Source organism: Pan paniscus, chromosome 3 (assembly GCF_029289425.2).
Source record: "Pan paniscus chromosome 3, NHGRI_mPanPan1-v2.0_pri, whole genome shotgun sequence".
Lineage (NCBI taxonomy): Eukaryota > Metazoa > Chordata > Mammalia > Primates > Hominidae > Pan > Pan paniscus.
In genome coordinates, this window is record NC_073252.2 from 73,434,528 (window position 1) to 73,448,129 (window position 13,602).

At 38.2% G+C, this 13,602-nt stretch overlaps 1 protein-coding gene across 11 annotated transcripts in view; it reads left to right on the forward strand.

Annotated features, from left to right (window-relative positions):
• The window catches only part of AASDH (aminoadipate-semialdehyde dehydrogenase), a 56,074-nt gene extending 43,266 nt beyond the window's left edge, over positions 1 to 12,808 (forward strand). For 4 of the 11 annotated variants that reach the window (XM_055111522.2, XM_063603811.1, XM_034958771.3 and 1 more), the window contains 6 exons: positions 1,137 to 1,932; positions 3,458 to 3,574; positions 5,896 to 6,059; positions 7,495 to 7,617; positions 8,213 to 8,344; positions 12,390 to 12,808. In XM_055111522.2, the coding sequence (XP_054967497.1) occupies positions 1,137 to 1,932; positions 3,458 to 3,574; positions 5,896 to 6,059; positions 7,495 to 7,617; positions 8,213 to 8,344; positions 12,390 to 12,779 (1,722 nt within the window). In that variant the 3' untranslated portion in view covers positions 12,780 to 12,808. The remainder of the gene's footprint in view (positions 1 to 1,136; positions 1,933 to 3,457; positions 3,575 to 5,895; positions 6,060 to 7,494; positions 7,618 to 8,212; positions 8,345 to 12,389) is intronic. The other 7 variants (XM_055111523.2, XM_008954383.4, XM_055111526.2 and 4 more) reach the window with 4 other exon arrangements.
• The last annotated feature ends 794 nt before the right edge of the window (positions 12,809 to 13,602 follow it).

The window sequence follows — 13,602 nt, forward strand, 5'->3', positions numbered from 1 at the left end:
TATCCAATTTGTATTAAAATGAAGGTTAGGTTCTCTACTATAAGACTAGATTAAGTTTCCGACAAAGAAATTTATTGAAAGTGAAGTAGTCATAAAAGGCACAAGTAGACAAAGCCTGTTTTGACATAACTTTTCTCTAAGAGGATCGGTGGAATGTAGTAACACTCTTGTCAGAGCTGAGAAAATAGCCAAATCTTGCTATAGCACAGTGTGTTGTCTGTTATACTTAGGGCTTACATCATTATTCTAAAAGAACTTTCAGTAATAATATGTATTTCTACTTGAGAGAGTTTGTTTAAAAATATATCTCAGTAAGTTAATAATTTTTCTTAAATAAAATGTAGATTTTTCTTTTCTAAAGGGTTCTGAAAAGAGGATGTAATTGTGTAGCCTTGTCTAAAAATAGAGGGTATCTAAGATAAAAGTCTCTTCTACTTCATTTTGAGATTCTTGGAAAGTAATTTTGCTTTATATGAAGCAGCCAAAGACAAATTATTCCCATATTATAGAAATATTGGCTATTGGTGTCTTGTGGGCTTTATAATAAATAAATCAGATGTTTTTGTCCCAATTTTATGGGTAAGAAAACTGCTCTAAAGGGAAGTATATTTTGTACTTTTAGAGTGAATTTGTGACAAAATTGGCAGTACAGTGATCTCCTTTAACATAAATAAAATAATTTAAAACTTTATTATTAAAAGTATTTATTTTATATTTCTAATTATTATTATTATTATTTTTGAGATGGAGATTCACTCTGTCGCCCAGGCGGGAGTGCAGTGGCGCAATCTTGGCTCACTGCAACCTCCACCCCCTGGGTTCAAGCGATTCTCTTGCCTCAGCCTCCGAGTAGCTGAGATTACAGGTGGCTACCACTGCACCCAGCTAATTTTCGTGGTTTTAGTGGAGGTGGGGTTTCACTGTGTTGGCCAGGATGGTCTCGAACTCCTGACCTCATGTGATCTGCCCGCCTTGGCCTCCCAGAGTACTGGGATTACAGGCGTGAGCCACTGTACCCGACCTATATTTCTAATTATTAATGTAGGTACTCTCATCTCTATATATTACCTGTAAATGTTGAAGTCTTTTGCTTTTAGACCTTTACGTCACATATTTCTCTATTCTCTCATCTGTAGTCTACTCTGAATCTCCCAGAAGATCTTTTGAGGGTTCCTGATGAGTCACTCTTCTTAAATAGTGGTGGAGATTCCTTAAAGTCCATCCGGCTCCTCAGTGAGATTGAAAAACTTGTTGGTACATCAGTACCTGGGCTTCTGGAAATTATTCTCAGCAGTTCCATTTTAGAGATTTATAATCACATCCTTCAAACAGTGGTTCCAGATGAAGATGTGACATTCAGGAAGAGTTGTGCCACAAAAAGGAAACTCAGCGACATTAATCAAGAGGAAGCCAGTGGAACATCTTTACATCAGAAAGCCATCATGACTTTCACTTGCCAGAATGAGATTAATGCTTTTGTTGTACTGAGCAGAGGGAGTCAAATTTTGTCTCTGAATTCCACTAGGTTTTTAACAAAGTTAGGACATTGCTCTTCAGCCTGTCCTTCTGACTCAGTTTCACAGACCAACATTCAAAATTTGAAAGACTTAAATTCTCCAGTTCTTATTGGGAAGTCAAAAGATCCATCCTGTGTTGCAAAAGTTTCTGAAGAGGGGAAACCTGCGATAGGGCCTCAGAAAATGGAGTTACATGTGAGGTGGAGGTCAGACACAGGCAAATGTGTAGATGCTTCACCGCTGGTTGTAATACCCACTTTTGATAAGTCATCTACAACTGTGTACATTGGTTCCCATTCTCATAGAATGAAGGCAGTTGACTTTTACTCTGGGAAGGTAAAATGGGAACAGATTTTGGGAGATCGAATTGAATCCTCAGCATGTGTATCTAAGTGTGGAAACTTTATTGTGGTGGGTAAGTTTTTGAATTTGAGGTTTGTGAAGTTAAATTGAATTACCATACAATAATCTTCATAGGCCCAAGTTAAATTTTTTAAAAATCTAAATATGATGGGTTTGGTTGCTGTCCAAAAATTATAGTTAACCCTGTGCTGATTAATATTGTGGGCCTTGGGGTCAAGAGTCCCTGGATTTGAACCTACCTGTATAGCTATTATGAACTCTGTGACCTTTGGCAAGTTACTGAACCTCTTAGAATTTCACTTTCCTTGTGGGTAAAATGGGAATAATAATAAAATGTGTTGCTGCATCACAAATACCCCAAAACTCAACAACCTAGAACAACACAAATTTATTGTCTCATAGTTTCTATGGGTCAGCAATTCAGGAGCAGCTTAGCTGGCAGTTCTGGCTCAGGGCTTTCACGTGGCTATAGCCATCTGAAAGCTTGACTTGGGTTGGAAAATCTGCCAAGATAGCTCATTTACATCACTATTAGCAGAAAGCCTCAGTTCTTTGCTGATTCTGGCAGGAAGCTTCAATTCTTGCCACATACGCGTCTCTGTAGGCTGCTTGACTGCCCTTACAACATGGCAGCTAACATTCCTCAGAGTGATCCAGGAGACAGCAAGTAAAGAGGAACAGAGTATCTTTTATGACCTAGCGTTCCAAATTCCATACCATTATTTTTTGTTTTCTTCTGTTAATTAGAAGGGCATAACTCAGCCAGGCGCGGTGGCTCACAGCTGTAATATCAGCACTTTGAGAGGCCGAGGTGGACAGATCGCTTGTGCCCAGGAGTTCGAGACCAGCCTGGGTAACATGCAGAAACTCTGTCGCTACAAAAAATACAAACATTAGCTAGGCATGGTAGTACATGCCTGTAGTCCCAGCTACTTGGATGGCTGAGGTGGGAGGATCACTAGAGCCCAGTAGGTTGAGGCTGCTGTGAGTGGTGATTGTGCCACTGTACTCTGGTCTGAGCAAGCAGAGCAGGACTCTGTCTCAAAAAAAAAAAAAAGTGCATAACTCAGTTCAAGCCACACTCAAGGGGAAGAGAATTAGGCTCCACCTCTTGAAAGGAAGTACATCAAAGAATTCATGTACTTTTTTTTTTTTTTCTTTTTTTTGAGATGGAGTCTGGCTCTGTTTCCCAGGCTGGAGTGCAGTGGCGCGATCTTGGTTCACTACAACCTCCACCTCCCGGGTTCAGGTGATTCTCCTGCCTCAGCCCCCTGAGTAGCTGGTATTACAGGCACATGCCACCACACCCAGCTAATTTTTGTATTTTTTGTAGAGATGGGGTTTCACCATGTTGGTCAGGCTGGTATTGAACTCCTGACCTTGTGATCCACCTGCCTCGGCGTCCCAAAGTGCTGGGATTACAGGTGTGAGCCACTGCACCCAGCCTCCTGGACATATTTTAAAACACTAGAATCTTTTATCAAGCTTTTGGGAGGATTAAATAACTGTTTATGAATCGATTGGTGCATTGCTAGGGACGTGCCACCACACCTGGTTAATATTTGTAATTTTTGTAGAGACAGAGCTTCTGCGTGTTGTCCAGGCTGGTCTCAAACTCCTGGGCTCAAGTGATCTGCCCACCTCAGCCTCCCAAAGTGCTGAGATTACAGGCGTGAGCCACCATGTCTGGCCTGGTGAGCATTTTTTCATAAGTGCTCATTAAGAGTTAGCTACTAACTGCTGCTTAGTTTCATTAAGGTATAGGTGACTTTTACTCTATTAGGAATATGGGGGTCCTGGGTGTAATATCTCCCCCTGACTACAACTCTCTTTTTACTCTCCCAAGTATGTTAGGTTTCATTTTATACGCTCATGGAATCTTCATCAAAGCTTTTCAGACTAAAGGCTTAGGAATAGCTTTCCCTACTTGTGCTATCCTAGCAGCAATCTACTTGAATCTGAATGTGATTCTTCCCTTCTTCCCCTTTAAACAACGGCATTTTGAAAATTATACTACAGAACACTTTCAGTAATACACCTGAATGATAAGAAACTGCTGAATTGTTTCCCAAAGTGACTAAAGTGTTTTGCATTTCCACCATCAATGTGTGAAAAGTCCAGTTGCACCACATTTTTGCTAGTACTTGGTATTGTCAGCTTTAACTTTTTTTTTGTTGTAGCCGTTGAAATAATCATGAGTGGAATTTTATTGTGGTTTTAATTTGCCTTTCCCTAGTGACCAGTGTGTTGAGCATCTTTTTTTTTTTTTTAGATAGGGTCTTGCTCTGTCACCCAGGCTGGAGTGCAGTGACGTCATCATGGCTTACTACACCCTCGAACTCCTGGGCTCAGGTGATGCTCCCACCTCAGCTTCTGGAGTAGCTGGGACTACACATATACCACCACACCTGGCTAATGTTTGTAATTTTTGTAGAGACAGAGCTTCTGCATGTTGTCCAGGCTGGTCTCAAACTCCTGGGCTCAAGCGATCTGCCCACCTCAGCCTCCCAAAGTGCTGGGATTACAGACGTGAGCCACCATGTCTGACGAGCACCTTTTCAAAACCTCATTTGCTCTCTGTGTATCTTTTATGAAGTGTCTATTGAAATCTTTTTCCCATTTTTAAGTTTTTAAATTGAGTTTTAAGAATTGTTTTATGTATTCTGAATATAAATCATTTATCAGATATATGTTTTGCATGTTTTCTCTCAGTCTGGGGCTTGTGTTTTATTCTTTTAGTGTAGTGACGTAGTGTCTTTTGAAGTGGAGTCCTTTGTTTTGATGAAGTCCAATTTAATTTTTTTAATGGGTCATGCTTTTGGTGTCATCTTAGCAATCTTTGCCTAACCCAAGGTCAAAAAGATTTTCTTTTGTATTGTCTTTTGGAATTAAACTGAATTGACAGAAATCTTTACCCAGGTGAGTTCTGGGGTGCTCTACTATGTAGGACATTTCTCTTTGTCATCTCTGAGCTGGCCACTACTCTCTTGCTACTAAATAATAACTGCCAGGGAAAAAAAAAAGCATAAAAAGTACATTGGGAATTGGGCCTCAAATGAGTGGCAGCGGCCATAGGCAGAGCTGTCTAGAGAGTGGGCATCAATGAAATTGCCCTAAATAGCTGTCCCCAAATTCTACTTCTCCTGATTTTCATGATCTCCAGGGAATTTGAGTGACCTTCACTTTGTACATTTGAACTATCTCTACTTCCAGTTAGGTTATTTTGGCTACACCAAGGTCAAGGACTCCTGCCCTGTCTTCTCATCCATAGCAGCAATTTGGGAAAAGCAGTTTAGTTGTTAAGAGCATAGGCTCTGGAGATTGACTTCTTAGATTCAAATCTTGGTTTGCCACATATGAGCTCTGTAATTTTTCCCCAGTAATTTAGTCTCTCTGTGCTTCAATTTTGTTATCTATAAAATGTGGTTATAATAGTACTTACTTCACTGTGGGGATTAAATGAATTAATAGATGTAACATACTTAGAATAACACCTGACACATAGTAAATGCTCAATGAACATTGACTATTAACGTTAGCACTTCTTAAACACCTTCTATGCACTGGGCATTTGTTCACATTATCTGAATTGTTGCAATAACCCTGGAAGTAGATGACTCCACATTCTGCAGATGAATAATTTGGGGCTTAGCAACACTGGGTGATTTAAATGCCCAGTGACAGTCGTGATGAAATCTGAATCCAGATGTGTCAAAAATCTCTCTCCACCACAGTGTACTTTATTATTTTTTCAGTAGTGAAGCGCTTCTTAAAAATATGTAAAAAAATTAGTGAAGTACTTTTAAAAGATAAGATACACCTACTAAATAGATATTTTACATAAGTGATTACTAATTCAGTTTCTGCTTTACATTGCTAAAATGTAAGCCAGATGAGCTTATCATAGAGCCTATGTATAAGAGGAGGACTGAATATAAATTGCATGCTGTAGGCTAAAGAATTATTTTCCAGTAATATATCTATACCAAATCTTTTGTGCTTTGTTTCTTGGTAGGCTGTTATAATGGATTAGTTTATGTTCTGAAAAGTAATAGTGGAGAAAAATACTGGATGTTTACTACTGAAGATGCTGTCAAAAGCTCGGCAACCATGGATCCAACCACAGGACTCATTTACATTGGATCTCATGACCAGCACGCATATGCTTTAGATATTTATGTAAGGATTGACCTCAAATTAGCTGGGCATGGTGGCGCATGCCTGTAATGGTAGTTACTCCAGAGGCTGAGGTGGGAGGATTGCGTGAACCTGGGAGGTGGAGGTTGCAGTGAGCCAAGATTGTGACAGTGTATTGCAGCCTGGGTGACAGAGTGAGACTCTATCTCAAAAAAAAAAAAAAAAGAAAATTCACCTCATTAGTCTAATACCATAAGCATAGAAGTATTAAATTTCAATACTTAGAAGAAGAGTGAGTAACTGTCAGGTGTAGTTGAGCCTTGGAACAGGTATTAACTATTTCCCAAGCTTGTGTGGTCTGGGAAGAATAAAGCATTAATTAAGTCTTAATATCTTAAGACCTTTTTAACTTCATTACCAAATTTACCACAAATAAGTGTGCTACTCAGAGTTTTGGAATTAAAGAATTTAGGATTATCATCTTGACAGTAGAAAAAAATGACGAAGATATCAATAAGATATTTTAAGACCTGATTACATAAAAATTAAAATGTTATGTAAGAATTATGAAATTAAGCTGGGAAAATTTTTGAAATAAATGTAAAAAAAGTAGAAATTCATTTATATTTATAAGTATTAATGAAAATAAAGATCAAATACAAATTAATAAGACAAATGTAGAGCAGATAGAAAAATAAACAAGGGACATTAATACACAGGACCCCAAAGAAGAGACGGCTAGTAAATGTATATAAATAGTTCATGAATTTAATAATCAAAGGAATGAAAATTAAAAACTCTTGAGATAAACAAATGGTATTAGATTAGAAGACATATTCATCATAACATTAAATGCTGATGAGAGTGGTAAGAGGTTGTAACTAGTGAGGCCTCTAATGAAAACGATTTGACCATAGGTAACAATATCATATCCTTGATCCAATAAAATTCGTTTTTTGGAAATCCTGGCAAAAATAATCAGAAACATAGTCAAATATATGCATTAAGATGCCTATTTCTAAGTTGTTTATAATACCTAGAAATTCCAAAAAACGTTCAATGATAAGGTAGAGAGAGAAATTATTTATGTTCATATGGGATATTATGGATTAAAATTATATTTAAATCATTTTACAAAATCAGTGAGCAAAATATGATACCAAGTTATATCTTCAGAATGATCTCAGCTATATTAGATCGTGTGTGTGTATATACACATATTCTCAGATGTGTGCGCCCAGACACACACACCCATACCCCAAAAAGATCAAATGAGAAAATGCTAAAATGTTAACACTGGTTGTCTCTGGGTAGTGTCCTTTGTCTTTATACTAATCTGATTCTCCACAGTAGGCATGTATTTTATACTAAAGATAAAAACTTATATTAACTAAACAGACATAATATCATGAAGGGTAGGTTATATGGATTTGTTAACCATCAACAAGAACAAATTAATTTGTTTTCTTATTTGCAGAGAAAGAAGTGTGTTTGGAAGTCAAAATGTGGAGGAACTGTCTTTTCCTCTCCGTGTTTGAACCTGATTCCACATCATTTGTATTTTGCTACATTGGGAGGACTTTTACTGGCTGTAAATCCTGTAGGCATAAAATAATACATATTGATTTTATTACTTTTCTTTAAATTTGTAAAACTTTTGCTTTGAGCTTTGAAAGTTTGAGTAGTTTTCAGTTAATTGTAGTAGTCCACATACACCAAACTGGAATTCATTAAAAATGATTGACATGAGATCTAGAAAGATAAGAAAATTTAAATTCCTGTATATATATATGTATTTTTTTGTTTGTTTGTTTGTTTGTTTTTTGACAGAGTCTCCCTCTGTCACCCAGGCTGGAGTGCAGTGGCGCAATCTCAGCTTACTGCAACCTCTGCCTCCCAGGTTCAAATTGACAGAATTTTTTTCATCATATTAAGAACTTTATGTCCATCACAGGGATAACTCTTAGGTGCTAGTTTTTTCTTTGCTGCTTTTATTGCAAGCCTTTTTCCTAGTTCTCATAAATAGCACTGATTAATTTTATATATGTATACCAGCTTCATTTATGTCTGCATACCACTACAGCATTTTCTGCTATTTTAGTTCTACCCCTAGGAGATGTATGAGTTTGTTTTTTAAAGGGTAACTGATTAGTAGGATGACATAAAATGCTGTGAATTGCTTTTTCCTGTGACAGGCTACTGGGAACGTTATTTGGAAACATTCCTGTGGAAAACCACTCTTCTCTTCCCCACGATGTTGCTCACAGTATATTTGTATTGGCTGTGTAGATGGGAATTTACTCTGCTTTACTCACTTTGGAGAACAGGTAATAGAACTAGAAATTTTTTATATATACATTTTTATATATATAAAAATGTATATATAAAAAATAGAACTAGAAATTTTATATATCTATAGTTCTATTTATATTTTTAAAATTTACTTTTCTTAAAGGCAAAGCAGATGGTGACAACTGAAGTAACATTTTAAACATCATTATTCAACTCACGGTGTTGAGAAGTAGTTCTATTTTAATTGTGAAGCCATGGATTTCTTAATTTTTTAAAGAAGACATAGTAGATTTAAAAGATTTCTACCCAAACATTGTTACACTTCTTTTGTCATCTCCCCCAATTTTTAAAATATTACCAGTTTTTAGCCTGTTTTATTATAACTTCTATTGAGATTATGAAAGTTTAAATAAAACCCCTGGATTCTTTTAATTGATACAGACATTTGTACCTATTTATGGGGTATGTATGTGATATTTTGTTACAATCATAGACTGTGTAATGATTAAGTCAGGGTGTTTGTGGTGTCCATCACCTTGAGTACTTATTATTTCTATGTGTTGGGATCATTTCACGTCTTCTCTTTTAGCTGTTCTGAAATATACAACATATTTGTTGTTGGCTGTAGTCATCCTACTCTGCTACTGAACATTAGAACTTATTTTTTCTTACTATATGTTTTTACCTATTAACTAACCTGTTTTTATTTTTTTATTAGCCAACCCACCCCAACTTCTTTTTTTTTTTTTTTGAGACAGAATCTTGCTCTGTTACCAGGCTGGAGTACATTGGTGTGATCTTGGCTCACTGCAACCTCCACCTCGTGGGTTCAAGCAATTCTCCTGCTTCAGCCTCCCAAGTAGCTGGGACTACAGGCGCATGCTGCCATGCCTGGCTAATTTTTGTATTTTTAGTAGAGACGGGGTTTCACCATGTTGCCCAGGCTGGTCTCGAACTCCTGACCTCAAGTGATCCACCTGCCTCAGCCTCCCAAAGTATTGAGATTACAGGCATGAGCCACCACGCCCGGCCCCCAACTTCTAATATTCCATTTTCTTCCTCCCTGAGATCAACTTTTTTAGCTCTCACATATGAGTGAGAACATGCAATATTTGTCTTTTTGGGCCTGGCTTAATTTCACTTAAGATAAAAATCTCCAATGGCCGGGCATCATGGCTCACGCCTGTAATCCCAGCACTTTGGGAGGCCGAGGCGGGAGGATCACAGAGTCAGGAGATCGAGACCATCCTGGCCAACATGGTGAAACCCCGTCTCTACTAAAATACAAAAAAAATAAAAAAAATTAGCTGGGCATGGTGGCACGCGCCTGTAGTCCCAGCTACTTGGGAGGCTGAAGCAGGGGAATCGCTGGAACCCGGGAGGTGGAGGTTGCAGTGAGCCAAGATCGTGCCACTGCACTCCAACCTGGTGACAGAGCGAGACTGTCTCCAAAAAAAAAAAAAAAAAAGATAAAAGTCTCCAGTTCCATCCATGTTGCTGCAAATGACATGATTTCCTTGGTTTTTATGGCCTGATAGTATTTCACTGCATCTATATATACTACATTTTCTTTATCCACTCATCCATTGGTGGACACTTAAGTGCATTCCATATCTTTGCTCTTGTGAATTGTGCTGCAGTAAACATGGGAGATGGGAGTGCAGGTTGTCTCTTTGATATACTGATTTTTTGTCTTTGGGTAAATAGTAGTAGGACTGTTGGATATGATAGTTCTCTTCTTAGTTTTTTGAGAAATCTCCATACTGTTTTCCACAATGACTACCCTAATTTACATTCCCACCAGCAGTGTAAGTTCCTTTTTCTCCACATCCTTGTCAGCATTTGTTATGTTCTTTTAGTAACAGCCATTTTAACTTGGTAAGAAGATATCTCATTGTGGTTTTGATTTGCATTTCCCTGATCATTAGTGATGTTGAGTGTTTTTTTCATATACCTGTTAGCCATTTGTATGTCTTCTTTTGAGATATGTCTATTCATCTCCCTTGCCCACTTTTTAATAGGATTTGTTTACTGTTGTGTTGTTTGAGTTCCTCATATTCTATATATTAGTCCCTTGTTGGATGAATAGTTTGCAAGTATTCTCTCCCATTCAACAGGCTGTCTCTTCACTCTGTTGTTTCCTTTGCTGTGCAGAAGCTTTTTAGCTTAATATAGTCCCACTTAACTATTTTTATTTTTGTTGCCTATACTTTTTAGGCCTTAGCTATAAAAGCTTTGCTTAGACCAGTGTCCTGAAGTGATTCCCTTACGTTTTCTTCTAGTAGTTTTAACTAGTTTTGGGTCTTAAATTTAAGTCTTTAATCCATCTCGAGTTTATTTTTATATGCAGTGAGAGAGAGGGGTCTGGTTTATTCTTCTGCATGTAGAGCTCCAATTTTCCCAGCACCATTTATTGAAGAGGGTGTCCATTCCCCATTGTGTATTTTTGACACCTTTCTCAAAACTCCATTGGCTGTAACTACGTGGATTTATTTCTAGGTTCTCCATTCTATTACATTGATCTATCTATTTTTATACCAATACAGTGCCATTTAGACTAAATTAGCCTTATTTTGAAGTCAGTTACTGTGATGCCTCCAGCTTTGTTCTTTTTACCCAATATTGCTTTGGCTATTCTGGGTCTTTTTTGGTTCCATATGAATTTTATTTTCTTTAATTTTATTTTTTGAGATGGAATCTTGTTCTGTTGCCCAGGCTGGAGTGCACTGGCACAGTTTTGGCTCACTGAAACCTCTGCCTCCTGGGTTCAAGCCATTCTCCTGCCTCAGCCTCCTGAATAGCTAGGATTACAGGTGTGTACCACCACACCCAGCTAATTTTTGTATTTTTAGTAGAGATGGGGTTTCACCATGTTGGCCAGGCTGGTCTCGAACTCCTGACCTCAGGTGATCCACCTGCCTTGGCCTCCCAAAGTGTTGGGATTACAGGTGTGAGCCACCGTGCCTGGCCACAACTTATAACTGTTTATCATTGCCCATAAACTCTTCCTTTCAGCACAATTAATTCTTTTTTCCTACATTTGGAAAAGAAGATACATAGTTTGTAAGAAGATATATTGAAAACTGGTCTCAATTTTTTTTTTTTTTTTTTTTTTTGAGACAAGGTCTCACTATCGCCCAGGGTGGAGTGCAGTAGTGTGATCTTGGCTCACTGCAACCTCTGCCTCCCAGGTTCAAGTGGTTCTCCCACCTCAGCCTCCCCAGTAGCTGGGACTGTAGGTGCGTGCCACCACACCTGGCTAATTTTTGTATTTTTAATAGAGACGGGGTTTCACCATGTTGGCCAAGCTGGTCTTGAACTCCTGACTGCAGGTGATCTGCCTGCCTTGGCCTCCCAAAATGCTGGGATTATAGGCATGAAACACCATGCCTGGCCCAGTTTTTAATAAGATACACTGAAGGCTGGATGTGGTGGCTCACACCTGTAATCTCTGCACTTTGGGAGGCCGAGGTGGGCGGATCACGAGGTCAGGAGATCGAGACCATCCTGGCTAACATGGTGAAACCTCATCTCTACTAAAAATACAAAAAATTACCTGGGTGTGGTGGCATGCACCTAGCTACTCGGGAGGCTGAGGTGGGAGAAGCACTTCAACCTGGCGAGCAGAGGATGCAGTGAGCTGAGATCATGCCACTGCACTCCAGCCTGGGCGACAGAGCAAGACTCCATCTCAAAAAAAAAAAAATAATAATAATAATAAATAAAAATTAAAAAAAGATAATATTGAAAACTCAATGTAGTTTTACCTTTGAACTCTCTGTCTCTGAATAATACTAACTCTTGAATGGAGTTCAAAATTAATTTTACTTATTATGCACGGCAGTGAATCACATAGTAACAACACTCCAGTATATTTTGTCTTAGATTTTACATTTTACCACTGGGACAGAGGTCTAGTATGATAGTGCTACTTTTCAGAAAAAGCCATTTTGTCTGTGTATAGTTACCATTCAAATAGCCTATATCTCTTAGATTTGCATTAAGAACCTCGTAGAGCTTTAAGGGAGAATTGGAGCAATTAGATGAATGAATTATATTTATTTTTATTACTTGTTATAGGTTTGGCAGTTCTCTACCAGTGGACCAATCTTTTCATCCCCGTGTACCTCACCATCAGAGCAAAAAATATTTTTTGGTTCCCATGATTGCTTTATCTACTGTTGTAACATGAAAGGTCACCTGCAGTGGAAATTTGAAACTACTTCAAGGGTCTATGCAACACCGTTTGCTTTCCATAACTACAATGGCAGCAATGAAATGTTGCTGGCAGCAGCATCTACTGATGGGAAAGTGTGGATCTTGGAATCTCAGAGTGGACAATTGCAAAGTGTTTATGAACTTCCTGGAGAAGTCTTCTCTTCTCCTGTGGTCCTGGAATCAATGCTCATTATTGGGTGTAGAGATAATTATGTTTATTGTCTGGATTTATTGGGTGGCAATCAAAAATAATCAAATACAGTCCTTATTTGTGTAACAAATGTGAGATATTTGAAAATATTTTACCATTATACAGCATGTGTACTTATTTTATATTAAAGAAGATTATATTTTGGCTAAGAAACGGAAACTTGTCTACTACACTTGATTAGAGAACAACTATATTTTACTTCCCATAGGAATGACAGAAGCTTTTACAAGGAGTTAGAGAACAAAACACATCAATATAATTAGTAGCACTTTTGTTTAATTAGGTGTGATGGTTAACTTTATATGTCAGCTTGACTGGCTAAGGGATGCTCAGATAGCTGGTAAAACATTATTTCTGGGTTTGTCTGTGAGGCTGTTTCTGGAAAAGATGATTAGCATTTGAATTTGAATCAGTAGACTGAGTAAAGAAGGTCCTCCCTCACCAGTGTGCCAATGTCGGTGGCATCGTTCAATCTGATGAGGGCCTGAATAGAATGAAAAGGTAGAGGAGGGGAAAATGCTGTCTTCTTGCTGAGATGTATCCATCATCTGCTCCTGCCCTTGGACATCAGGGCTTCTGGTTCTGAAGCCTTTGGCCCACTCTCCTGGGTCTCCAGCATGCAAATGGCAGATAGTGGTACTTCTCAGCCTCCATAATCACTTAAGCCAATTTTCATAATACATCATCTCTCCTAATCGCTAGGTTTCTATGGAGAACCCTAATACATTAGGCTAATTTTATGTTTTTTTCTTTAAAAAAGCAAGATCCCAGCTGGGGGGCGGGGGGAGAAACAGAATATACTTGGTGGGTTAAAAACAGTCTTTATTACGTGAATTTGTCATTCATGGCAAAAGGTTTTCCAAG